This window comes from Mirounga leonina, unplaced genomic scaffold, assembly GCF_011800145.1.
Source record: "Mirounga leonina isolate KUSES-001 unplaced genomic scaffold, KU_Mleo_1.0 Mir_92, whole genome shotgun sequence".
Lineage (NCBI taxonomy): Eukaryota > Metazoa > Chordata > Mammalia > Carnivora > Phocidae > Mirounga > Mirounga leonina.
The window spans coordinates 15,306,333-15,332,128 of NW_023270852.1; the positions used below are offsets into that span (position 1 = coordinate 15,306,333).

Consider the following 25,796-nt stretch of genomic DNA (forward strand, 5'->3'; position numbering starts at 1 on the left):
TTGTTATCTACCGTAGAGGAAATCTCTCGCACAGAAGTCAGTGATTTGCCCAGGGTCACAGCCAAGAAATTACAGAGACCACAGCTGAACCTGTTTCTAACTTACTTGTTGTCACAAGCCTGCTTCGCCCAGCTGGCCCTGACGGGTTCTAATCCCAGGACCTGCTTGGCCCAGGGGAGCAGAGCTAGTGGCCTTGGGTTCACGCAGTCCGAAGCCCTGGCAAGGCCTGGCAAGCCCCGAGGGGCCTCCCCCTCCATCAGCTGCCTGCCCCCCCAAACCCAGGCCTGCAGCACAGAGACCTGGGACCCAGCCGAGGGGGCAAAGTGCTGGCACCATGCCAGCAGGCCAGGGCGCCCATCCCCAGAACAGAGGTTCCTCCCACATCCAGGCCCTTCTTTCCAGCCTCCCTTCTTTCTACTTACTCGCACATACCCTAAGCCCAAGATCACACACCATCTGTTTCTTCTGCCTGGAATGCCCTGCCCACCCTGCTATTTGTCCAATTCTGACCCATTCTTAACCACCATACGTCCCCTCCACTAGGAAGTACCCCGCACCTTATCCATCCTCACCCCCCCCCCATCGTGCCACTCTCTGCTTCACTGGCTACTCCTCCAAAGATCATTCTACAAATATTTATTGAGTTATCTGCCCTGTTTGAGACACAGTGCAAGGTGCTGAGGATACAAAGCTCAGGCTGAGCTCCATCAGGCCAGGGTATGGGTCTACTTCACCTTGTGAACCTCCAGCGGGAGGTGCAGACAGAGAAGGGGTCCCTGAGGGTCCTCAGGGAATGATGGGACCTCAGCTGGGGATATAAAAAGGTGGTTGGGGCTTGGGGGGAGGGTAATACAAATTCTATATTCCAGGCCACTGCCAAGCTGGAGGGAGCAGCTCCCCAGTGTCCCTAACCTGGAGCACAGATCCTTGGCAAAGCAGCACAAAACTACTATGAAATGAACGCAAGGCATGTTAGGTGCCCCCATGCCAAGGGGCTGCCTAGGCCATGGGCTCTGCAGGAAACCGGGGCCTGGGGCGGGGGGGTGGGGATACTCGGAGCAGGAGGCCGAGCTAGAATGGGCCTGCAGCCTCCTCTCCCAGGAGATGTGGGTTTTAAACAGTAGGGGAAGGAGGAGGCAATGTGCCCCCACCCTGAAGGATGTGCCCCATGGACCCCTCGTCTGGAGACAGAAGGCATTAAGGGAAAGCCACAGCCCACAGAAGCCCGAGGCAGGAGAGGACAGCTACTGAGGAGCAGGGAGGCTGGAGTGCGGCCAGGCTGGCAGAGGAAACATCTTGAGAGGCAAGAGGGAGGAAGGGAGGAGGAATGAGAAAGGAGGAAAGAGCCAGACACGCAAACACCTCCGCCTCCTCTTTCCAACCAAAACAGAATCCCCAGAAGACAGACCTGTGAGGAAGGAGACAGGGAAAGAAGCTGGGGCCTCAGAGGGGCAGTGGCTGGGCAGGCGCCCAGGGCTGGAGTCTCTGGAAGCTTCAGGGACTGGGTAGCCCTGCTGGAAACTGGAGCTGGTGGGGGGTGGGGGATGGGGGCGGGGTGGAGATCATTCACCAGTGCCTGCCCAGCTCTGTACCCACCGGGGCCGGGGCTCAGGGCGGAAGGTGATACGGACTCTACTTGGTCACTCCTACTCCTTCAAGACCCACTCAGGTACCAACTTTTCCCAAAGCCCCTGAACCAACCTCTGGGCTGGGCTTGGCTCCACACAAGATTTAGCACAAATCAGAAAATACCATGCAGCAAAACCGACCTGACAGTAAAGTCAAGGCTTCGCCCTTAGAAAGCCCACAGGCCAGTGGGAAAGCCAAAGAATTCAACGGATGGAGCGTGGGCACGAAGGTGACTCTGGACTCCCAAACAACCAGGACTGGCAGGCACTGTGGGACAGTCCACAGAGCCTTAATGGGGGCCTTTTCCTCTGGAAGGACACACTGCTGGGATAAGGGGTCAGAAGGAGCCAGGGTACTGAGAAAGGGGGAGGCATCATCTTTGTCCCCCACCCCCACTCCACACTCATACTCTCACACACCCATACACTCACACACTCACTCTCTCTCTCTCTCTCACACACACACACACACACACACACACACACACTCAAGAGTCCTGGGGGCTGAGGGGCTTCCAGGGATCTGGGTTCTGGTCCTGGCTCTGGGACCTGGACCATTCCCTTGACTTTTCTGGGTCAATCCATTCCCTCACCAGTATAATGGAAACTCTCATATCCCCTTTCCTCTCAGGAGAGGCACCGGGTTAAGGACAGGCCTCCAAGTAACTAAGAACTGAGCCCTCTGGTATGACTTCGGCACATGCGAGAGTCCCACCCCATCCGTGTCCTGGCTGGTACCTTCTTTCCTCAGGCCTTCATTTCGGGACAGTGAGCCAGGGAGACAGAGCCTGTGGTCAGAAGAGTGCGGCCAGGCCTGGCATCCAAGTGGGAGAGTAGCCCCAAAGCAAATCCACTTCCTGTCCAGGGGCCCTTTCTCTCCGTCCTCTCTCCCTACTGGGGGAAAACCACCCTCCCCGCACATATGTCCTCACCACTGTGTGAGAAGCTTTATTGCAAGGACACATGTCTGGGCCTTCCCTCATCTCACAAGCTCTAAGCTGCTAGCCTGGAGGGATCCTTCTCTCATTCACTTTTTTATCATAGTGAACCAGTCTGCCTTGGGTGAACCTTCCACTCACTAGAGGACATCAGTCAAGTGACTCCCCCTTCCTCAGCCTGTGTCCTCATCTAAAGCGAGGGGATGACAAGGGGGCCTACCCCATAAGGTTGTTCTGAGGATTGCCTAACACTTGGTAATACATATTAGCTCTTATTATTATTAATAATATTCCACAAATATTTATTGAGTGACTTTTCCATATCAGATACTGTCGACCACCGGGGACGAATGGTAACTAGGGCAGATTTGTGCAACCGAACCTGTCTACACAAAGCTTCCCTTCTAGCAGGAAGATAGCAGGGCTCCACACTGCCCGATACCCGGGGGTTCCATGACGCAGAGCACAATGCCAACAGCATCCCCCCGCAAGTGTGCAACCCCACAGCCCCGCAAGACAGACGTCACACAAATAGTACTCGGTGACTCTTACAGTAAGTGCCGCCAAGTACGGTACTCCAAGAGCACAGGAGAGGTGACGGACCCGCCTGAGAAGTCGAGAAGGCTGCTGCAGGAAGGGAGATCCGAGCTAGGAGCTGAAGAAGCAGCAGTAATAACTCTGACAGGGGCAAGGGGTGGGCAGCTACACAGAAGCTCGGAGGCTGGGGCAAGCCTCCCTGAAGGTGCTGAGGGAGACGGGTGGGCGAGGCCAGCAGGGGCAAGGAGGCAGCAGCGCCCGGTCACCAGGTGGCCTTGGTCAGCACTCAGGATTCTATCATCACCATGATAAGACACTGGCAGGGTTTCAGCAGGGAACAGATGCAAACAATGTAATGACCCTTTAATACGCTCACTTTGGCCACAGGGTGGAGAACGGAAGGGCAGAGATGCTAGAGTAGACACAGGGAGACCAGTTAGGGGGCAGGATCAGTAACAAGGCTGCTCTGGGTTCAAATCCCACATGCGCACTTTCTGAGCTGGAAGCGAGATCACAACAGCACCTGCCTCCTTGGGTGGCCAAGAGGATTCAATGAGCAACTTCACATATGTCAAGAACTGGCAAGAATCCCAGGCCCACAGAGAGCGCTGTGTGTTCAGCTGGCACCATTCATCCAGGGGAGACATGGAGGTGGCCCGCACAAGAGGCAGCCACGAGACAGAGTGAGACAGGGCCAGACTCCAGGGGTAATATCAATAAGGTCCCGCTGCGAGCACCCAGCTGCTCCAGCCCCTGGGCCAGCTGCGACCGCCTAAGACCCTGAGCCAGACATGCCCAGCTGAGCCTTTCCCACATCCTGACCCACAGAGACCGGAAGAGAGAAAAAATGAATGTTGTCGTTTCCAGCTACTGAGTTATCGGCTGATTGTTTATGCAGCAAAGGAGAAATGCAACAACTCGTATTGAGATTGACCTGGCGGGAATCTTCTTTCCCCTGCAAGCAAGAAGCTGCACCTTCGCAATAAGAAAGGTGTACACGGAAGAGGGAGGATGGGCCCCCGCAGAGCCTGGGACCTTTGCAACTTCTGGGATCCTGCCTTCAGAGAGTCATCGGATAGTTTTGAAGCTAATCGTTTCAGCATTATTTGTAATAGCAAAAACTAGAAATAATGTCCATGCCAAATAAGGGGAGGGTTCAATAAACTGTGGAGCATTTGCATGAGGAACTCTATGTGTCATTAATAAATATGGATTTATTAATGCTGGGTTAATGACAGGGGAAATGCTGGAGGAAAAAAAGCATTAGTCCAGATGTCACACACAGTTTAAGCACAATTGCGTCTGAATACACAGACACGTGCGCACATACACGTACGCACACATGCACAGCAAAGACACACAAAAAATCTTTTTAATGTTCTTCCAAAGTGATGAAATTATGGATGATTGCTATCTTCTCCTGTCCAAATGTGAAGGTTTTGTGTTTTTAAAAATAGTTATTGAGGGATGCCTGGGTGGCTTAGTTGGTTGAGCATCTCCCTTTGGCTCAGGTCATGATCCCAGGGTCCTGGGATTGAGTCCTACATCGGGCTTCTTGCTCAGCGGGATGCCTGCTTCTCCCTCTGCCTGCTGCTCCCCCTGCTTGTGCTCATGCTCTCTCTCTCTGACAAATAAATTAATAAAATTTAAAAAAAATGTTTTTAAATAGTTATCGAAAGATAAATATTAGCTCTTTTGAAATGTGCCCTCAGAACTCTGGTCATTCTGTCTCTAGGATGACACAGCACCAGAAGGCTAGCCTGGGGAAGGTAAAAGTTCTTGCCTACTTTGTTCTGGGCTAGTGCCCCAGTGCTAGATTGGTGCCTGGTACGTAGCAGGTGTTTAGCAAGCCTTTGTTGAACGAGCAAACGAATGCATGGCACTTATCAGACTGCACTGTATCCTTCTGAGTGCCCAGCAGCCTCCCTCACCAGCCCTCTGGCAGGGACCTGGCCCGGCCCCACTCTGTGTCCCCAGGGTTCAGCACAGGGCCTGGCACTGAGCAAAGGCCCATGGATGAATGAAAGGCTGAATAAATGAGTATTCTACCCAAGAAATCTTCCCTGATCACAATGTGCCAAATCCTTGAGGGCCAGGGTGCATGTGTGTAGGACTGTGCTGCCTGTGTCTGAGAGAGAGAAGAGGGGATATGAATATAGTAGGGCTTTCTGAGAACCCAGAGAACTCTGCCTGGCCTGACTCTGGCTCTGCCTTCTTCCGGAGGCCCTCCAGCTCAGGGGCGACTGCCTGTTTTATCCATCCTCCCACCACCAGGGAGGAGTTCTGGAAGGCTGACTCAAACTACTTAAGATGTAGCTTTGCTTTTACAAGAAGAGAGAAAGCAAGCTCCTTCCTGGAATGACTTTTCTGCTCCTTTGCCCTGGGACAACCTCTGTGACAAGCATCTGGCAGGGAAGCCAGCAGGTGGAGACAGAGCTCTGGGTGGAAGGAGGGCAGGTGGTTGGAGGTGAGCTGAGGGATGCAGGTGGTAGAAAGTGGGTACAGGAGTTGAGCAAGACTTTGCTGGGGGTGTACGGGAGTGACCCTGACCTGGTGATTGTGCGTGTGCTGAATGTCACAGTGCGGGGAAGGGGCATATGACTGTGCTGGAGTGAGGGACTGAGGATGGCAGTGAGAGGGGTGCCGACACAGAGGGCCTGATAGAAAAGGGATGGGGAGCAGCCCACGAGACTCTGAGCCTGAATGACCGCTGGAAGGGTTAGCGGGCCTGACAGGGGCTGGCCAGGCCCAAAAGGAGGCAGAAGCTTGAAGGCCGGAGCTCAGAAGGGACCCCTGACTCCCACTCCAACCCCCTACCTCGGTTGTCCAGAATGCCAGCCCCAAAAAGACTGTCCACGTTTTATAAATTAAGTCTCAACAGATATGACACCTCAGGCCCATCCCAAACATGGGCTCAGAGATCTGGAGGTTAAAAAACACTGAGAACCCCAGAGCACAGCCAGCCTGATGTCTGCCACGACAAGCAGGGAGACCAAGGCCCAGGGACTTCCTAACATTCCCGAAAGCCCAAGGCGCCAGCCCCCAAGACCTGGGTGTTTTCAAAAGCCATGAAAGAGGCCTGCCAGGTCCTAGCTGCTCAGGCAGCTCCGAGAAGCAGGAGGTGATGAACGATTTTCATTAACAGCTGGAGCTACAGGTGCAGTGCTGGGGCGGGGGGTGGTACTGTGGGGCCTGACTCCTGAACCGAGGTGTGAGGGCACCCCTGAGAATAGGCCCCGGGGCTGCTCACAGCCCGGCCCTCAGGGCACAGCCCGGGCCTGGTGCTCAGTAAGTGAGCAAATAAACAGAAATGTGAATGAACAACAATAACAGCAGCTAACACTTACTTAGTACTTACTTTGTGCCAAGCGCCATTCTCAGCATTTTACAAATATTAACTCATTCAATCCTCAGGAAAATTTTATAATTTCCATAATAAAAGATTACGAGCTGGGGCGCCTGGGTGGCTCAGTTGGTTAAGCGACTGCCTTCGGCTCAGGTCATGATCCTGGAGTCCCTGGATCGAGTCCCGCATCCGGCTCCCTGCTCGGCGGGGAGTCTGCTTCTCCCTCTGACCCTCCTCCCTCTCATGCTCTCTGTCTCTCATTCTCTCTGTCTCAAAAAAAAAAAAAAAAAAAAAAAAGATTACGAGCCCCATAATAAAAACTTCATTATTCCCATCGCACAGATGAGAAAACCGAAACAGAAGGGTTAAATAACCTGCCCAAGGCCACATAGCTTTGAATCCTATCAGTCTTGTTCTAGAACCCTTGGTCCTACCAGTCTGCCAAACTGCCTCCCACCTGACACCTGCACCCTCACAGCTGTTCGTTCATTCCCACACCATCTTCCTCCAGGAGCCTCACCCCAACACCCGTGTCTCACCTCCAGTATCCTAACAGATGTTTTTTAAAGCCATTAAAAAAAAATAATGTATTGAGGTGAAATTCACATAACATGAAACTTACCATTTCAAAGTGAATAATTAGTGGCATTTAGTACATTCATGATGTGCAAAAAAAACAAAAAACCTACCTCCTCCATTTCCAAAACATTTCCATGGGTCCACAGTAAAATGCCTCACCCATAGGTAGTCTCTCCTCCCCATCCCCTAGCGGCTACGGATGGATCTATTCTGGACATTTCATATAAATGGAATCCTACGACGTGTGACCTGGGCGACTGGCTTCCTTCACTTAGAGCACTGTTTTCAAGCGTCCCTGTCAGAGCAGGCACCACGTATTTCATTCCTTGTTATGACTCAATACTCCTCCATGGTTTGGACTGACCACAATCGGTTTAGACATCCAACCACTGATGCACATCTGTTTCCACTTTTGGCTGCCTTTTGATCCTCACCATGACCCTGCGAGTGAGGACTATTGTCCTGTCTCCTTTCTGGAAGCAACGCTGACATCCATCCGTGGTCAAGTGGTGACTTGGAGTGGAACCCCCGGCTGCCAAACTAGAGTGTCCTTCCCTAGAGTATCCTTGTCTCCCAGCCATTCACTCACCCTGCAAGGCACACCTTTCCTGGACATCAGTTACCACATGCCAGGCTCTGGGCCAGGAGCTGACAACACAGAGTGGAGGGCTCAGGCAAGGCCCCAGGGTCCCCCAGGGCCTGAAGCTGCAGAGATGCGCTCTTGCCCACCCCCAGAGGGTCCAGAATCCAGGCACACCACGTCCAAAATGAGTACAGGGGCAGGAGGACCCTGCTCCTTTTCCTCCCTAAGTCTTCTTAGCTTTCCTTCCAGCATAGAGGGAAGATGGCCCCCAGAGGGAGGCTCTAGAGAGTTACACAGCAAGACTGCCAAGCGGAGCAGGAGCTGCTGAGCTGGAAGGGCCTCCAGAAAGCACAGGACTCACAGCCACGGAGCGGGGAGGGGGCATGGATCAGGACAGCCATGAGCGTTTCCCCTACCGATAGGCCATTTCACCCCTAAGACAGAAATGCACGAGAAAAAGCCCTTTGCCAGGAATTCCCACTACGCCTTCCTACTGTGTAACTTTGAGCCAAACCTTCTCTGAACCTTCTCTGCCCAAAAGTAGGGGCTCGGATTCTAGATTCTAGGTTGGGAGGAGTGAGCTGACTTCAGAGGGCCCTTCTTTTTGTTTTTTTGGGGGGGTTGGGGGTTTTTGAGACAGAGAGAGGTGGGGGGAGGGGCAAAGGGAGAGAGAGAGAATCTTAAGCAGGCTCCATGGGCTCCTTGGCCACTGCAGAGCCTGATATGGGGCTCAATCTCATGACCCTGAGATCATGACCTGAGCCAAAATCAAGAGTGAGATGCCTAGCCGACTGAGCCACCTAGGACCCTTCCTTTTTTTTATTTTTTTTTTGAAGACTACTCGCCTTCAGGCCACCTCTCTGTGTAAGACAGTGTGGCTCTGAGCACGAGAGACCCACAGAGGCCACCTCCTTCCCGCCCTCCAAGAAACGGCCTCTGCCACACATCTGTTAACAGGACCATCCTGAGGGAGTTTCTGGCATTCCACGCGGAGGCAGTCGGTCCCAGTCGTCACTAATAGTCAGCACTGCCTCCTCAAGCCCCCCTCACACAGGACAGGGGCCCAACAAATACGTGGTGAAGGAACAAGTGAAAGAATAAACAATCCCTTGGTGATTTCCCAGCTTCTAGCCTCTCTTTTTATTTTTCCACACCACTACCACTTGAACCCTCAGCTTCTGCCTCCCCTGCAAGCCGTGTGGCTTTAAGCAGACTGCTTAATTTAGCTAAGCCTCGATTTCCCCATCTGCATACAGGGACTCTCCTTGTGGGGCAATGAGGGAGATGAAAAGAGAAAGCAGAGGCCCAGCACCTCAAGGGCTAAGGAGTCCTCCAGGAAAAGCAATTGAAGGAAAGCTGTTTCTCTTTGGCATCCCACCCCATCCCACGCCCCTCGGCCCTGATCCTCTGGTCTCCCTCTGTTCCAGAGGCTGGAGGAAAGAGCCTAGCCTCTGGGCTGGCCCCTGGCTGGATGTAAATGTTTATGCCAAGCCCAGCCTCCCAGGGACAAGTTATTTGCTCTGCTTGTAATTAATTGCAGGAGGCCCGTCTGGGTAATAAACTCTGCTGGGGAAACATAAACAGTTTGCACAGAGCTCCAAATCCATTGTGAGGCCAACAGAGAGGGTCTGCAGGAATGGAATGCTCCCCCCACCACACGACGAAGACCTTTGGAGAGCATGTGAAAAATAGCAGCTGACATTATGGGGTGCTTACCTTGTTTTAGGCACAGTTGAGCCCTTGGATATCTGGTATCACTATTTTCTCCATGTTAAAGAGGAGGAAGCTGAAGCTGAAGCTGATCAAGGCAGGGCAACTTGCCGCAGCTGGAAAGTGGGTGGGCTGGGAGGGACACCAAGCCTGACTTCAGAAAAGGGGGGTGTGGGGAAGGAGGAAGACAGCCATTCACTCAACAAAAATGTATGGGTACCCGCTGTGCCGGGTACTGGGACCAGAAGAAAAGAAAAGAAAGTCATGGGTACAGAGGGTGACAGGAAGTTACAAGTGGCCATTCAAGCTCTGCAGGGCACAGACCACCCAGTAGGCCTCTGGTAGGAGCGCACAGTAGGTGTGTAGTAAGTGAATTTCTGGCTAAAACTTACTGCTCTTTTCTTTGAGCCAGTGCAGCTTCTCGCCTACCGGTTCAAGGTGTCTCAAAGGTACTGTGCCAGGGCTGGGGGTGTAATGATGGATGAATAAAATATATAACCTTTGCCCCCTGGGAGCCCAGTCCAACCGAGGGTATGCGCAAAGGGATAAAGGAGTAGAACACAAGACAGCTTGATGAGCGTCATGGGGGAGGAGGGAGGGATGACTGGTATTTATTGAGCACCCACTGTGTGCCAGGTACCGGGCTAAGGCCTACATTATCTCATTTAGGCCTTACTACAACCCAGGCAGTAGGGAGAGAATATTATCACCCCTGTTTTAAAGATAAGAAAACAGAGGTTCAGAAAGATTACATAACTATCTCAAGGTCACAGACATAAGCAATAGTGGTGGGATGGGAAACGTAGCCTTACACCAAAGCTTCCATTCTTTCCCGCTAGGCCCCACCCCACTGCCCTTCCCTCCCCTCTCCAAAGGGGGCGCTGAAGTTGGGAGGGACAGGACGACCACCGTTAAGCTAGCTTCCCCTTTCCCCAACTTTCCACGAGGGTGCAGGATGTGGCAAGCAGCGCACCTTGCCGGCCTGGTTTCCCTTCTAAGCAGGAAAGGTCAGGCCTGCCTGCCTGGGCTGCTTCTCTCAAACAAAACCGGTCAGGCTGGTGACCTCTCACCCCCCAGGAGCAGGAAAGGTCGGTCCAGATTTCCACTCTGCCCTCCCCCACCAAAAGGCCACTCAGTTTACAATAGCTCTTTCCCAGGAAACTGTACTTCACGACTTATAAACCCTTTTCACCCTCTTAGCTCATCTGACTACCAGCACCCCACCCCAGCCGTCCATATCCGTACACCCAGCACCTAGCACCGGGCACAGTGCAGTGCAGGTGAATCTGACAGACAGCAGGCTGCTTCCACCCCAACAGAAGGGGTGCCCCCCACCCCCTTCCCCCAACCCTCCCCACCCCTCCCCCTGCCCATCTCCATCCAGGTTCCACCAACATTTACTGAGCTCCCGCGACAAGCCTGGGGCTCTCCTAGGCAGTTTCACCTGCGGAACATTATTTAAACCTTTCCACAGCCTTTTCAGGCAGGGATGATGTCCATGTTATACATGAGTAAGACTGAGGGCAGAAGGACTTTTCCAGTCTCTTCTTTACACAGCCAGGGAGATCTGCAGCTGGGCCTGGCCTGGAACTGGCTCCCCCAGATGACTTTCAGGTCCTGCCTCATTAGGGAGGGCTGTAACTGATGACCAGGTCCGCATGTGTGGGATGAGACCTCCCCGAGCATATGCAGGGACGTGGCACCAACATCCTGGCACAAAGGACCACCCGGCCTGAACAGGGGCAGATCCAGGCTTGAATGATGAGTTCATAGAGTTTGGAAGCCCTCTTAAAAAAAAAAAAAAAAAAAGAAGGAGAGTACACAAATACCTCCCTTTTGCACCTTTCACAAAACGTCTGAGCACGTGGACACAGTGCTAGGTCTCAGAAGGGGCCCTGGAGCACAAAGGGCCTGAAGCTGAAGCCGCACCAGCCTCATGGTGAGTCCGCCCCTGGGCTGGAGGAAGGGCCCAGAGGCGATCCGAACACCACCCGCCTTCACAAAGGCCCTGCCTCCAGCCCAACAGACAGAGGAGGCTCCGGAGGACATTCCTTCTTCTTCTCACGCGTCCTGCTGCGACGGAACCCTCCCTGAGACCGGACCAAGTCTGTCTGTCTGTCTCCCTGTTGCCACGGTTTCAGAAGAAGCAGAGCTCATCTGAGCACAGGACCACCCTGCATGCTCACATGGACAGCACCGCTGGGTTTCTCTGTGATCCTGGAGCACATCTCCAGGAGGATCCTCATGCCTGGGAGGGCAGGGTCATCCCCACCTGTGCCTGGAACCCAGAAACAGCCCTACCAAGAACCCCAGCCCCAAGTATTTGAAGGCTATGACACTGTTTACCAAGTGTTCCCACATCCCGCTTCCCATTTGGCCCACACATCAGCGCTGGAAGGTATGCAGAGCCAGATGTATTGTCCCCATTTACAGAAAGGGACAACAGAGGACACGCACCGTATGCCTACTCTGGGCTAGACATGCCAAGGGACCTTCACAAGTGATATCTCACAGACACCCTGCAAGGAAGGGCTGGATCCTCAGGGGACAGGTGGGGAACTGAGGTCTCGCTCAGTCTCTGGGCCAGGACCGGGGAACGGGGCTATGGCCCTGCTCTCCCGTCTCCCAGCGCGGTCCTCTGCCCAGGCTCTTTAGTCTGGAGTGCGGAGCTCAGGAGGCACACATGCCGGAACACAGTGTGTCGTGTGAAGAACAAGAGGCCTCCAGCTTCTGTGGCACAGGAACACCTAGTGGCTTATAGCAGGCCTTCCTAGAAACAGTGGACCAGCAATTGCCTTTTCCTCTCTGGATGTGTCAGAGAGAGAGCGCACAGGCCTTGGAAGCCTGAAACCTGCTTGAAAGCAACAGCCTCGCAGACTCAGGGCCTGGACCTTCCCACATGCTGCCAAGCAGCAGAAGGCCTCGTGCCTACATCCCACCTCCCACCTTCCCGGCCATCCAGACCCTGCACAGAGACCACCTCTCACCCGACAAGCCAACTGCCCAGGGCTTGCTCTTGGTTGCCCAAGTCCCAGCTCTGTCCTTCCCCCAAGATTCATTCACTCATATATATCCATTCTGCAAACCTTACGGAGAAGGTAGTGTAGGGTGACCAGCTGTCCACATTCACCCACGACAAAGGAGTTTCCCAAGATGGACTGAGGCAGTCCCAGGAGAACTGGGATCATTGATCACGCTGCTGTACTGTGTGCCTGGCCCTGTGCTGGTCACTGAGGACACATGGACATGGCTTCCAGCTGGAGAGTGGCTCTCACTCAATGAGGAACTACAATCAAAGCCACCTGCTCAGCACCTGCTCCGCACCTCACACACACCATCCACTGCAATCTTAGGAGGAGGGTATTATCCTCTCCACGGTATACGAAAGAAAACTAGAGCTCAGAGAAGTGCCTTGGCCTGCCCAGACTCACAGAGCTATCAGTGACATGCCAACACTTGAACTCAGATCCACTGAGACAGATAAAGGAAAGGGCAGGTTCCAACATGAACATCAGAAGACAGAAAAATATAAAGATATGTTTTATTTAATCAGTTTTGTAGCCGCCAGTATTTGGCATGTGCTAGAGGTTCAGAAAATATATGTGGAAGGGAGGAAGGGAGGGGAGGGTGGAAGGAGGGAGGTGGGGCAGGAGGGAGGGAGGGAGGGAGGAGGGAGGAAGGAGAGGAGGAGAAGGAAGGGAGGGGATAAAGGAGACTGGGAATGGAGGGAGGGAGGAAGGGAAGGGGAGGGACTACCTATTGGAGGGAGAGAGAGAGGGAGGGAGAGAGAGAGGGAGGCAAGTGCCTGATTCAATCACCTCCAGGCTAGGAGATCCCAACCCCCAAATTCACAATACCAACATTTCCCTTTCCACAGCCGATGTCAGCTGTTTTCTCTCAGCACCAGGGCCAGGAAGGAAGTGAGAAGAGGGAAAGAGTGCTTCTCCTTTGGGTCAGCAGCTCAGGGCTCACTTCCTCCAGGGAATCTTCCCTGACTCACACCCCCACCCAATTCTGGCCCCTACTTACATGAGTACAACGGCCATGTGTGTCAGAAGTGTGTATGTTTGCACAAACGCCCATCTGCATGGGCGTGTGGGGCTTGTACTCTTGTTTCAGTTCACTTCTGCAAACCTAGACCTCATGTGGCTAGGCCAGCCCTATCAGGAGCTGGGGGGCCAAGAGGTACCAGACACAGGTCTGCCCACTAGCACAGGAAACTGACATGTCAGCAGCTAACTGTGATGGACCGCACCATCCCGGAAGCCTACAGGTGCAAGGGAACATGTAGGAGGACACCGACGGCCTGGGCGGGGGGCACCCAGTCAAGGGAAGGTGTCATGCCTAAGCATGCAGCGAGGTGCTCAATACAACACATCAACTGAACCACGCTGAGGTGAGGTTCAACCTTAAAATATAAGGGAGATGTTACCGGTCAGAGGAAGAAGGCATCCCAGACAGAAAGGCCGGCTTGAACAAAGGCACAGTGCAGAGAAAGTATGAAGACTGTGGAGGAATATCAAAAAAAGCGCAGCCAGGGTGGTAGGGAGAGCTGGGGAAGGAGCACAGGAAGGAAGTCTGGCATAGACCGTGGAGGGCCTCCAATGCCCCTGGAGAATGTGGACTGTCCTACAGGAAATGGGGAGCTACCAGCCCTTTTTTAAGCCAGAGGAGAAAAACGGAGTCAGATGCGAATTTCAGAATAAGAGGACGATGGTTTGGGAGGTGTCTTGACTGAGCAAAGGGACCAGGACTGAGCCCAAAGATTACTGAAACAGCCCAGGCCAGAAGCGGGGCTTGGCCTGAACCAGTGGCAGTGGAATGGGGAGAAGGAAATAACTTTGGTGATAGGGACGTGTATCCATCACCATCAGGCTGGGTGCTCTGAAGGTTAAGATTAGGAGCTTGGCACACCCCTGCCGCCAAACCAAACACTCCAACAGAAGCCGAGCCAGGCTGCTGTGTGGCCTGGGACAGGACTCGATCTGGGACTGGGTCATGGTTCTTTGGTTGAAAGGTCCTCTTACCAAAAACCTTTACCATTTTTTTTTTTTTTGGCAAAATTGACTGCAAAAGAGTGAACAAAAGAGTGAACATCAGAGCTGACCAGACTGTCTCAAGCGTGCATACCGAGTCCTTGCTGCTGAAGTCAGCCCTCTAAGTGAGAAATGAATATGTGCATATTAACCACTCTATTATGCCATGTGATCATCTTTGTCATTTTTAGGATATTAAAAAAATCAATTGCAAAGAAAAAGTTCTCCTTACTGAGTTTAAAAATGCTTCCAGGTTTCTTCCACTGCCCTGGGGCTATAAAGCCCCATAATAAAATCATCCTGCTAATGTGCCAGGTGCTTTCATTAGCACAGATAGGACAGAAAAAGAACAGAAACTTTATGCCCAGAGGCTGAAAAACCCCACAGACACGGAGCTACCGGAGATACCAGAGCTACTGGGAGAGGGAAGGTGAGAACCCCAGCCCACTGCTTCTCTCCGCCACGCAGCCCCTGGCCTCCAGAGATGGCCCTCAGAGCTGCAGTGTCCCCCCTCCATGGCCACCCCACAGCCCCAAAGCTTAGAGCTGTTTCTCGTAAGATGTGGTTTCCTATTTCATGCCCACCGCTCATCTAGGAAGTCATCAGACGCTCTGCAGGGTCTCCTCCACTGGAGGAAAGCCTTTGCTCTGGTGGCCCTCCACCAGAAGAGACCGGGGCAGACCACCAAACTGCCTCGTTTCTGATGGTGGCTTTGCTCGACCTGGTGTCTCCTCCTATATCCATGCCATTTCTTCTGTCCAGGCCCAAACACTCACTGTGATGCCATGGGGCAGAACTTTGACTTTCACCCTAGATTTTGTGCCCTCAAACAGTTTGCAGCCCCACCTGGGGGGCTCAGTCAGTTAAGCATCTGCCTTCAGCTCAGGTCATGATCTTGGGGTCCTGGGATCGGGCTCCCTGCTCAGCGAGGAGTCTCTTCTCCCTCTCCCTCTGCCCCCCCGCCAATGTGCCCTCTGTCTCTCTCTCGCAAATGAATAAAATCTTTAAAAAAATTTTTGTTGTTGTTTAAATACAATCTGCAGCCCCAGCCTACCCCTAACTGACAACAGCTGAGGAGTCTGACACTGTGCCTGGTACACAGCGGGTTCTCAAGTATCTGACGAAGGAAGTCAGTCCCGGCTGAAAACCTCTGTCGCAGATGCCACCCAGACAAGCTTCACCTGTGGCTCACTTCCGACTCACCACCCAAAGCATGCTCCGGCGTCCCCCACATCTAAGGGGCTGCCTCTGACCCTCAGCCACTCGGCAGGCTCTGCCTCCAGTATAAACTAATCCACGTTACCCCTTCTTCTAGTGTGTTGTGATGATCTATTTCCTTTCCGCCAAAAGACAGGAGCAGCAGGAGGGCTGAGACCTGCGTGTTTCCTCCTCTTAGTGGGTCAGATGCCCAGCCCAGGACCTGCCACGTGGCAGGACCACAGAAGTGTTCCTTCACTGGTCCCTTCTTGGGAGCACCGGGCTGGCAGAACAGGAAGGGTAGAAGCCAACCCTGTAAACACCCAGCCGGGAGGAACCCCCGTGGTTCCCCGCCACCCCAGTCCCCGAGGGCTAGGCCTCTGAGAAAGGTCTCGGGTGGGAGACAGGAGCAGAGCTGCTCCCCAAGTCAGCCTCCCCCTAGGAGAGACAGGCCACTGGGGGAGCAGGCGGTGTGGGGACACGTGTTGAGTGGAGGTCTGGGCCTGGCACCCAGCGAGTGCTTGAGAAATGTTTGTGGAACTGAGTGGAACACGCTGAAAAATGCTGGCTATTTGTTCGTCTGGCTGCAAAGAGGCCAGGTCCCCTCTGGGGGTACTTCACAGGCAAATTATCTCAGGACACAGCCTGTTTCCTCTAATGAGGGCTTCTCCCCTTCGCAGCTCTGCTCGCAGGAGTGTGGGAAGGCGGGCGGTGCGTGGAGCCAACCTCAGCGGCCCCGGGCTAAGGCAGCACGTACAGCTCTGCTTCCGAAATGGTGTGGGTCACATGTACCACCAGCCCAAGCAGGGGGTGGCTTACACTGACCTCTCAGTCCCAGGAATCCTGAGCCACACACTCCAGCCTCCTCCTGGGCCCCTCTGGGGAGGAAGGGAAGAAGGAAGCAGGGAGTTGGGCCGACTTATGTAAGCAGCTTCCTTGGAGTCAGAGGCCCTGGCATGTCACAGCCCAGCACCACAGGGAGAGGCTTGGGGAGGGGGAGGCAGCTTGCTTCCCTCCTTTGCTGCCTCTCCTCCAGACTTAGGCAGACCTCGGAGGCAGGCGCTGCTTTCCAAGCGTCTCAGCTCCAAGCAGGCACCCCCCCCCCCCCCCCCCCCCCGCGCCGGAAACCAGGAAGGGCTGTTGTCAGTGGCCTGCTGGCTTCCCCGGCTGAAAACCTGGCTCCGGACACCACCGCTGCGCCTCGGGGTGTGGGCTACGGGAGAGAGGCCTAGGGCCCTCCACAAGGCCCACCCCTGCCCCTGGCTTCTTGCCCCACACATTCTCCCCACTTCCTCCTAGACAGTCTGCCACGGGTGAGGGGCCAAAAGGCTGAGGACTCAGGCTGCCCAGCAGCACCCTGCTCTGCCCCTCCCAGCCCTCGGCAATCTCACTTCCCTTTCCTGCCATCATCTGAACTTCTTCTCTAGGCCGGTGCAACCCCCCAGCCCCGCATACTCAGCTGTGTGCACAGCACCGAACAGGACAGGAGGGAGGGGATGTGGGAGACAGGGGAGCAGAGAGAAGAGCTGAGATCCGCTCCTGGGCTGGAATGACAGCGAGGGCTTCATCAAATCCCTACCCTCTGGGCCACAGCAACCAAATGCGGTAGGTGGTATTATTAGACCTACCGCACAAACGAGCAAACTGACGTCCAGAGAGCCTAAGACCCTTCCCCACGGTCATGGAGCTGGTGTGCGATATTGTGGGACAGCAAAGCCACCCGACTGTGTGTGACTCTAAAATCCGCACTCCAGACCTCGGGGCTCCACCTTTGGGGAGCCCCATACACCTGGGGGTGCTACTCTTGGGACACACTGCACAGCCTTCACTGGTTACCACTGAGGATGCTAGTTTGGGAGCCACTGGATTGCCATGAGGACAGGGACAGGGCAGGACAGAGGCCAAGGGCTTGCCTGCTGCCACACAGAGTCTTCCCTTCCGATTAAACTACAGGCGTTCAATCTCAGGCTGGATCACACCCACCCAATGCCGACCCCTTCCAGAAGACAGGGCTGCTAGCAGCCAAGCTATCCAGCACAGAACACAGCCTGCTGTCTATGCCCTCTCCCCTTCTAGCTCTCCACATTCTCTCCCCCTCTAGAACTGAGAAGAAAAGCATCCTAGGGCCTCCTAGGCCAAAGCCCTTTCTCCTTCCTTCTTGACACATGGAGAAACTGAGGTCCAAAGAGCAAAAGCAGCTTGTCCATGGTATCAGAGGGATAGTGAAAGAAGTGGAGTCCCTCCTTCCCAGGTCAGAGCCCCTGCCCTTGATTTATCTCACTTGGGTGCTGTCCCCAGATAGCACTCCCTCTCAACCGTCTGTCTGTCTGCTTCTCTCCCTGCTCCCCCACCCTCTCTCCCCACCTCCTGCTTTTTTTCCCCAGCTCTGCCTGCAGGCCCCATGTCTAAAGCCTCCTTCATAGCATCGCTTGCCTTCTCACACTCTTCTGAGCCCCACTACCCCCACCTTCTTCCTTCCACTTCTCAGGGCCAACGAGAGATTCTTGGGTGGTTTAATTAGCTGATCATGACCGCAGCCTGCTGGATCCAGTGCCCAGAACCCTGTCCCCAGTAATTAGGTGGGTTCTGAGTACTTGCCCAGTGGGAAGCCAATGGGGAGATCTCTCCAGCTGCATAAAGAGCTCCTTAATCACCGGCAGGTCATCGGAAGCCATGGTCCCCTCCTCAGGCCAGGTCAAACCACACTGGATATACTGTAGCCAGATCCAGATGTCCATTCTAAAGAGAGTCTCCATACTCCCCCATGCCACAGTCCAGACCCAGAAAGGCTCAGGAAATGTCTGAGGATGGGGATGATGAATGGAACCCACACTCTGGGGGCCAGCAAGGGATGGCTCCACGGCTGGGGCACTTACTGAGGAAGTAGGATTTGGGCAAGCAGCTCCAAGTGAGGATGGCATTCTAAATGGGGGGAGCAGCAGAAGCAAAAGCAAGAAGGCTGGAATGAGCCACCAATCCCCGTGCTGGGTAGCTCTGGTTATCAGAGAACACATTCTCCTAGCAAGGTAAAGCTGCTCATCCAATGACCCCCGCCCTTTGGGTCACGCACACACACAAAATCACTTGTCGATATTTCAAAGTCAGCAAAGATGTGCCACTGTCCTCACCAAACTCAAGTGTAGCTTTTCCCAGTGAAACACGTACATTCAGCCCCCTTCATAGCATAAACAAATATTTATGGAGTTCAGTGCGCCATGCCAGGTCTACACAGGTACAGGGACAAAAGACTCAAGACAGGTGTCCTTGGTCTCACACAGGGGACATCACAAGTATGTAAATAACCAGGACATATGGGGGATGTGGGGGAGTGGATCAGTGCCAAGAATGAGAGAGAGAGAGAGAGAGAGAAAGAATGGGAAAAAAAAAAAGTCACAAGGCACTTGGTGATCAGGGTGATCAGTGAGGACTTCCTGAAGGAGGAGGCCATATATGATCCAGGCCTTGAAGGACAGACAGGAAGGGCACTGAGGTCACCACCTGTGTACTAAGGGCCAATGATGAAACAGGCTTGTGCCAAAACCTCTGAGGCCTCAAGAGTGAATCAAACAGGGTCCCTCTGTGGGGGAGCTCGCAGCCTGGTGAGGGTGCTAACCTCAAATAACACTGCCCTTTGGCCAGGGACTTGTCCCTGAGCTTTACCTATTTCAACTCAGTTACTCCTCAAGGCAACCTCCTCTGTAGGCACTATTACTACCCCATTTTGCGAATGAGGGTGCTATGGCAGAGAAAGGGTTAAATAGTAGGTGAAGTCACCGAGCTGGTAAGTGCCAGAGCTGATATCTGCAACCAGGAAATCTGGTTCTTCCTAAAGCCTACCCACTATACTAATCAGTCTATGCTAAGCAGACCACACAGTGGGCTGAGGGCACAATCCACAGTCACCCCCAGGCCCAGGTCCCCTGAAGTCTCGGTCCCACTGGCCTGTGACAGAGGCCTGAACTTTGCCCTCTCCCCAACTTCTGGCACCACCTGGAAGAAAGGTCACCCCCAAGCCCACTAGCAGAACACAGGAAATGGGTAACTCAAGGAGAGTTACCTCCTTGCCCGTGATGCTGATTTGACTTCCCCAGGGATACCAAGACCCAGAGAGGGTGAATGTGGTGCCCAAGGTCACACAGCAACGATTAAGCATTAGAGCATACCTCTGGGACCCTCCTGAGATGGTACATCGCAGCTGTCCCCACCCCTGCCCCTGCCCCTTTGTCAAAACACATCTGTGCCCGTTAATGGCATGGGAGAAGGAGGATGAAGCTGCAAAAAAACCCAGAAGGACCAGCGGTGGGCCCGGAGGCCCACAACCACTATGGGAGGGCCCTTTGGCCTCACCCAGGCCCGTACCCATTCCATTTCTGGACCTGTGGGTACAGGCCGTGCCGTCACTGAACGCTCAGACCTTGAGTGAGGAGTATGTCTCCTGGGGGCCTGACATCAGCCAGAGCGCCCTCCCCCCCCGCACCTTGTTCCAGGCTCTTCGGACCAACAGATGGATCCCTCTCCAAGTACAAGGGGCCCCATGGAATCAGCTGTGGTCCCAGCCCTGTCCTGGGCAGAGGGAAAACCACTGAGTCGCTGCGGTGACTTCAGCCATACAGAACTCCAGGACCTGTCTGGTCCAGTCCCTGGAGCCCGGCCTCATCTGGCACCAGGTCTCTGGGAAGGAACAAGCAGTTCCTCTAAAGAGGACTAAAGATGGGGCCCGTCCCAGGAAGGAGGAGGCGTCTCCAGAGAGATGACCCTGCCAGGGCCCCTTGGGGAGGAGGGAGGGGGCTGGGACAACAGACTCCTTTGTTCCCCTCTCAAAAGCAGCCACCCTGTCCTGCTCCACCCCCTCTGTTGGTTGGACACCCCCCTACTAGGACTCCAGCCACTCCTGGGGCAGGACCCATCCTGCACATAGAAAACAGAGAGGGTTCCTGAAACCATCAGAGATAATACCTATTCATACTGAGACATGCCCCAACCTCAGGAGCCTTCAGTCTGATGTAGGAGACAGGCCTTCCTCTTGCAGAAGCCTGTCTGATGGGAGAGAAACTGGCTCCACTCCCAGGAACCCCATTCTGATAAGGATGGTACCCCCCCGCTGCTTCCGCAGGACTTCACAATCTGATGGAGAAAACCGGCTCTCCGCTCTCCCCCCACCAAACCTAGCCTAATGTGGAAAACATGGCTTTCATCCTTAAATTCCCTAATGGGAAGGACCTAATATTAGCCCGTTGGATGCCCCTGGGCTGAGAGCAGAGGCAAGAGGGGTGGACGGATTCAGTCCAGTCAACAAATCCTTACCACGCATCTCCAATAAATCAGACCCAGAGGTGGATAATGGGCCAGCAAACAGAAAACAGAAATAGCCCTCACACCACAAGGAGCTCACCAATTGGGGAATAAAAACACCTGGGGTAGGAATAAATGTGTGAGAAACTGCCATGAGATTCACCCACCCAGCACCCTGCGCCTGCACCTGCACCTGCTGTCTGCACTTTCCGTCTAGACGCCTTGGCCTTCGCCATGCCCCAGGACCCAGCTCAGAAGGCACGTCCTCATGAAAGGCATCCCCAAGAACCCCAGCCCCAGTCAGATGCCCCTCTTTCAGGAGCCAGCACAGACAGCTTCGCCTGTGACCAGCTCACATTTCTGCAGCTTCCCTCCCACCCTCAGCTGAGCCGGACCCCCCCCCCAGGTTCCCACACCCCCAGTCTCCACCATCCTGAGCCCAGGGCCTCACACCCTTCCTCCACGAGGCCCACCTCAGCTCCAAGCACGGGGAAAAGCAGAGTCCTCTCCTCTCCCCTGTGCCCCTGTGGCCCAGCTTTGCCCTTACCACCCCGTCAAAAGCCCCCTCGCCAAGTCACCGGCCACTGCCTTCTGGCTAACTCCCAGGAGTCTCGCCCAAGCTGGTTTCCTCTTCCCCCTCAGGCATGGGTGCTCTCCAAGGCCCCAGCTGTCCCTAACTCTCCTCTCTGCCCATGCCATACCTCTTCCCTGCACCACAGTACCCACGCTGTGGACAAGTCTGAAGCCCAGAAGCCAGCCTCGACTGGGGACCAGAGATGGTAAGTCAGGTTCAACATTGCCACTCCCAGCAACCCCAGAAGCATCCCTTGACAAAGCCACAAGACATCCTCATGTTCCAGTCAAGATAGGTCACACAGGGCTTAACTGCCAAGAGAGATGACAGCCAAGGTTCGGAGAGCTGGTGATGACATGTCCCCAACACACCCGCCCTCCTCCCCTTCCAACAAAGAAAACTTCACAAACATCTGCAGGAATGAGAATTCCATTCCATCCCATTGCCTCTCAGGATGCCCCTCCTGTTATCTGACTCTGATCGTTCATGTTTACCGCTGCGGTAGGAAGAACAGCAAGAACCAGAAGGGATGCACAGCTGGAGCGTGGAGCTGCCAGGGAGGTGGGGGAGGCCAGCTGTGTGGGCCATTCAGCCCTCTCCCTCTGGGTGAAAGCGCGGTGCAGCAGTGGGCTTTAGTGAACACACAGGCTGGCTTCTCGGCTGAATGGCAGCAGACAAATTAGTCTCTCCTAGTCTGTTTCCTCAGCTGTAAAAAGCAATCACAATCCCTCCATCAACAGGATCACCGGGAGAACCAAATGAGATCATGCATGTAAGTCTCCTGACACATACCAGACACCCGAATGGACACCACCTCCTCATTCATATTTCTCAGTTGCGTCTTCTCCCCAACCTTAGCTCAGATCCTGCCTTCTCCCACGCTCCTCCCCGGCCTCCTCACCCGGTCTCCCTGCTTCTGCCCTCCGCCCCCTGCCACTGCCAAAGGCGTCCCTCTGCAAGGGAACTCTGCCCCCATCCCTCGTCTCACGCCCCCCCACCCCGAACCACCACGCCCTCTCTCCTTAGCCTGACATTCCAGGCAGTTGCCAATGAGCCTGTATTTCTCTCTTGAGGCTCACCCATCATCACCAGCCCAACCCGCAGGCTACACAGGGTGCTTCACGTCTCCTGGCCTTTGCACATTCTGCGCCCTGAGCCATGAATGACATCCCCAGGGCTACCGCCTTGGCCTCCTCGTCCTTCCAGATGAAGCTCAGTAGCTCCAAAGCCACCTCCTTCCCAGGAAAGCTTCCCTCACCATGCCCCCTGTTGGGACCGGGGCAGGGGCTCCTCCTTAGGCCTTCCACAGCACCTGTCACCCTGCCGTGTAACCACTTACTCTGCTCTAAATCCTTCGGGGACAGAATGGGGCCCTTCCTCTGAAGCTCCAGCCCCAGACCCTCAGTCAACATTTGTTGAATGGAGGTATGACTGCTCCCAGAGCACCTTGGTAGAGCAGTCATACCACCTGCCCTGTAATTAATCCCATCCAGGCATTTGCCTCACCCCTCCTTCCCCCCGGACCTCGAGACTTCCTAGAGGACAGTGACAGTTTCTGACTAATTCTCACTGTCATTTTCATATGGGGCGGGGGGGTGAGTCCAAGTGTAGGAATGGATGCCATGACTCCTGATCCTCAGAGTATGGGATATTTGCAGTTTCCTCTTCTAGGTCAGAGAAAGAAACCCATGGCCTACGGAGTGAGGCACAGTACAGCCCATTATTGATTTTGCCCTTCTCTTCCAAATTACTCAGGAAACCTTTCTGGAAGGGGAAAGGAGGCCTCCTGGGGCTACAGGGGAGAGAGAGGGAAAGAGCAGGGCCACCATCCATTGAATGGACTTTAGCCAAGCCTGGGCTCCAGGCTTCGGGCAGCACCTCTTCCCCTGCCCAGCAAATTCAATAAACACAAGAGAGCCCTGAAATGTTTAAGTATTAACGGCTCCAATTTACGGACAGGGAAACTAAGGTCCAGAAGGGTAAAGACAAATGTCCAAGGTCTCCCAGTGAGTTAGAGGCAAGCAGGGGGAGTTGTGGAAAAGATCCTGACCCCAAAGATAGGGTCTCCAACAGGTACCTGACTGCTCACAGGGTCCCCATCCTGCTGACACCCTACGCTGGCATGGGGAGCAATGACACTCCTCTTCAAGTCACACAGAGGCAAACCAAGGCCCAAGAGGGGCTGAGTCACCCTGATGGCGAAGCAGCGCAGGAGGAATAAACGAGAAGAGCAAGGGCTCCTAAATCTCACGGGGAAAAGTCTCATCTCAATGGTCAGGAGGATCTCGGCTTTGGGGGACGTGGACATAGCAGAAGAGAGAGTCACACATCCTCTGAGGACAAAGACCTGGTCGCAGTGCCGGCCAGCTGCAATGAGAACTAGTCATCAAGGTGAATGCAGAAGCCTCATGATCTTCTGCAGCCTTCCCTACCAGCCTGGGCCTCCACACACAGAGCAGGGCACCCCACCATGGCCTTCAACCCAGGGCCCATGAAGGGCTTGGCAGTGCCCAAGGGCAAGCCACAGAGAAATGGACCAAGTGGGCTCCAGCCTCTGCCCTGCTTCTCACGCCCCCTGACCTTAAGCAAGTCAGGTAATCTCTAACACTCTAGTTCCTTTTCTGGAAAACAGGAAGAGGAAAATTAACCTCCTTGAAGAGGTGTCAGGAGGATGACTGGGAAGCAGTTTCTAAATTATCTCCAAGCCTCAGTTTCTTCTGAAAAATGAAAATAATCTCTGGAGGATCTTTCTAATGCTGTTGAGAAAGAGTGTCGGATGGCAGTAGTGTGAAATTACTTTCTCGTGGTCACCAAACATGATGGCCACTGGGGTCACTTCCCCCTAGGCTATCTGCTCCTTTGGGGAAGGAATAGGTCTCACACATCTTTGATCCCCACACTATGCCTAGTATACAGCAGGCACTCCATACATAATTACTGGAAGCAAGAAGAGAGACAGGGAGGGTGGAGAGAGGGAAGAGAGGAGGGAGAAGTGGGGCACAAGGATAGAAGATGGAAAAGAAAGAAAAAATGAAAAAGAGGGGCTTGTAGAAGGGGGAGGGGGAGGAGAGAGGGAGAAGCTTCTACTGGCACTTAAAGCAGTAGGCGGAGTGAAGAGGTACAACCCGGGTAACAAACCAGTGCCTGATCTGGGCTTGTCTTGGTCTAGAGGGGCTGTCCCCAGGGGCTGCCCTGCCCCAGCTCCCTCCCCTATTTTGTCCTAGTTTTCCATCTCAGAGGCAAAGCCCCTCCCTTTCTGGGCCAGGGCAAGCTCCTAAGGAGACAGGAACCCCTCTCCCCACCCCCACTTCAAACACACTGTAGCCAGCCACCCCAGGCCTCTGGAGGTCAGAGGGAGGGGAAACAGTGGATGGGATGCATGTTTCCCAGGCTCCGAGGGCCTGCCACCCTGTGTGATGTGTGTGTTTCCACTTCTTGCCATGTGGGGACTGGAGTGAGTGTGTCGGCAGCCCCAGGGTCAGCTGGCTTGTGACCATAGGGCTCCGGGGGGGGGGGGGGCATTTGTCTGACGGGTCTGTGGGGGTCCGTGCTGGTGGGGTCTGGCAAACACGGTGCTGGGGAGATATGTGCCAGCATGAGAGTGTGAGGGTATGTCTCAGAGTGTTTGTTACAGCGAGTGCAAGTGACAGGGTATGTGTGTATCAGTGTGTGCCAACGTGAAGGTGTGGTAGAACTGACGTGTGCTGGAGTGTGACCCGTGTGTGACAACATGACTGTCCGCAAGAATGTGTTCACGAGTGTGTACCAGTGAGTGTGTGACGGTGTGTCACTGTACACGATGAGCATGTGGCAGTGAAGGTGTGTGTGCGTGCCAGCATGAGTGTGCCCGTGGATGAGTGTGTCTCCGGGAGCGTGTGTGCCATTGTGTGGTAACCTGCCCCCTTGCGTCTCTGCGTCTGCGGGCCAGTGCGGGGTGTCGGCAGCCAGTGAGTGTGTGTGAGTGTGTGTGAGTGTGTGGCGGCGACGGGCTGCGAGCCGCATGGGGCGTCCGGGTCCTCGCTCCCGGTACCCCCACCCACGGCCCCACGGCGCCCACGGCCCCGCCAGCGACCACACACAGGACACCTCCGGCACAGGAGAGCTGCGTGCCGCGGAGCCAGGCGTCGGCGCTCCCGGGGTGACCGACTGGAACCCCCGCCCGCGCCCACGGGCACCCGGCCGGGCCGCCGCCGGCACTCACCGCGTCCCTTTGTCGCCCATGGTCCGCCGCGGCCGCAGGAGGTCCGAGGCGACAGCGCCCAGGCTGGAAAATCCCCGGCCGGCAGGAGGAGCGCGGGCCAGCCGGCTCCCGGCTCCCTGCTCCGCCTCCTCCGCTCTCCCGGCCGCCGCCGCCGCCGCCGCCGCCGCCCCCGCCC

At 54.7% G+C, this 25,796-nt stretch overlaps 1 protein-coding gene across 3 annotated transcripts in view; it reads right to left on the minus strand.

Moving 5' to 3' along the window:
- ARRB1 (arrestin beta 1) overlaps window positions 1-25,719 on the minus strand; it is a 73,962-nt gene extending 48,243 nt beyond the window's left edge. Inside the window, exon 1 of one of the 3 annotated variants that reach the window (XM_034995545.1) lies at window positions 25,622-25,719. In XM_034995545.1, the coding sequence (XP_034851436.1) occupies window positions 25,622-25,641 (20 nt within the window). In that variant the 5' untranslated portion in view covers window positions 25,642-25,719. Of the gene's footprint in view, window positions 1-6,461; window positions 6,531-9,327; window positions 9,347-25,621 lie in introns of those variants that run through there. The other 2 variants (XM_034995547.1, XM_034995544.1) reach the window with 2 other exon arrangements.
- Between the last annotated feature and the right edge of the window lie 77 nt (window positions 25,720-25,796).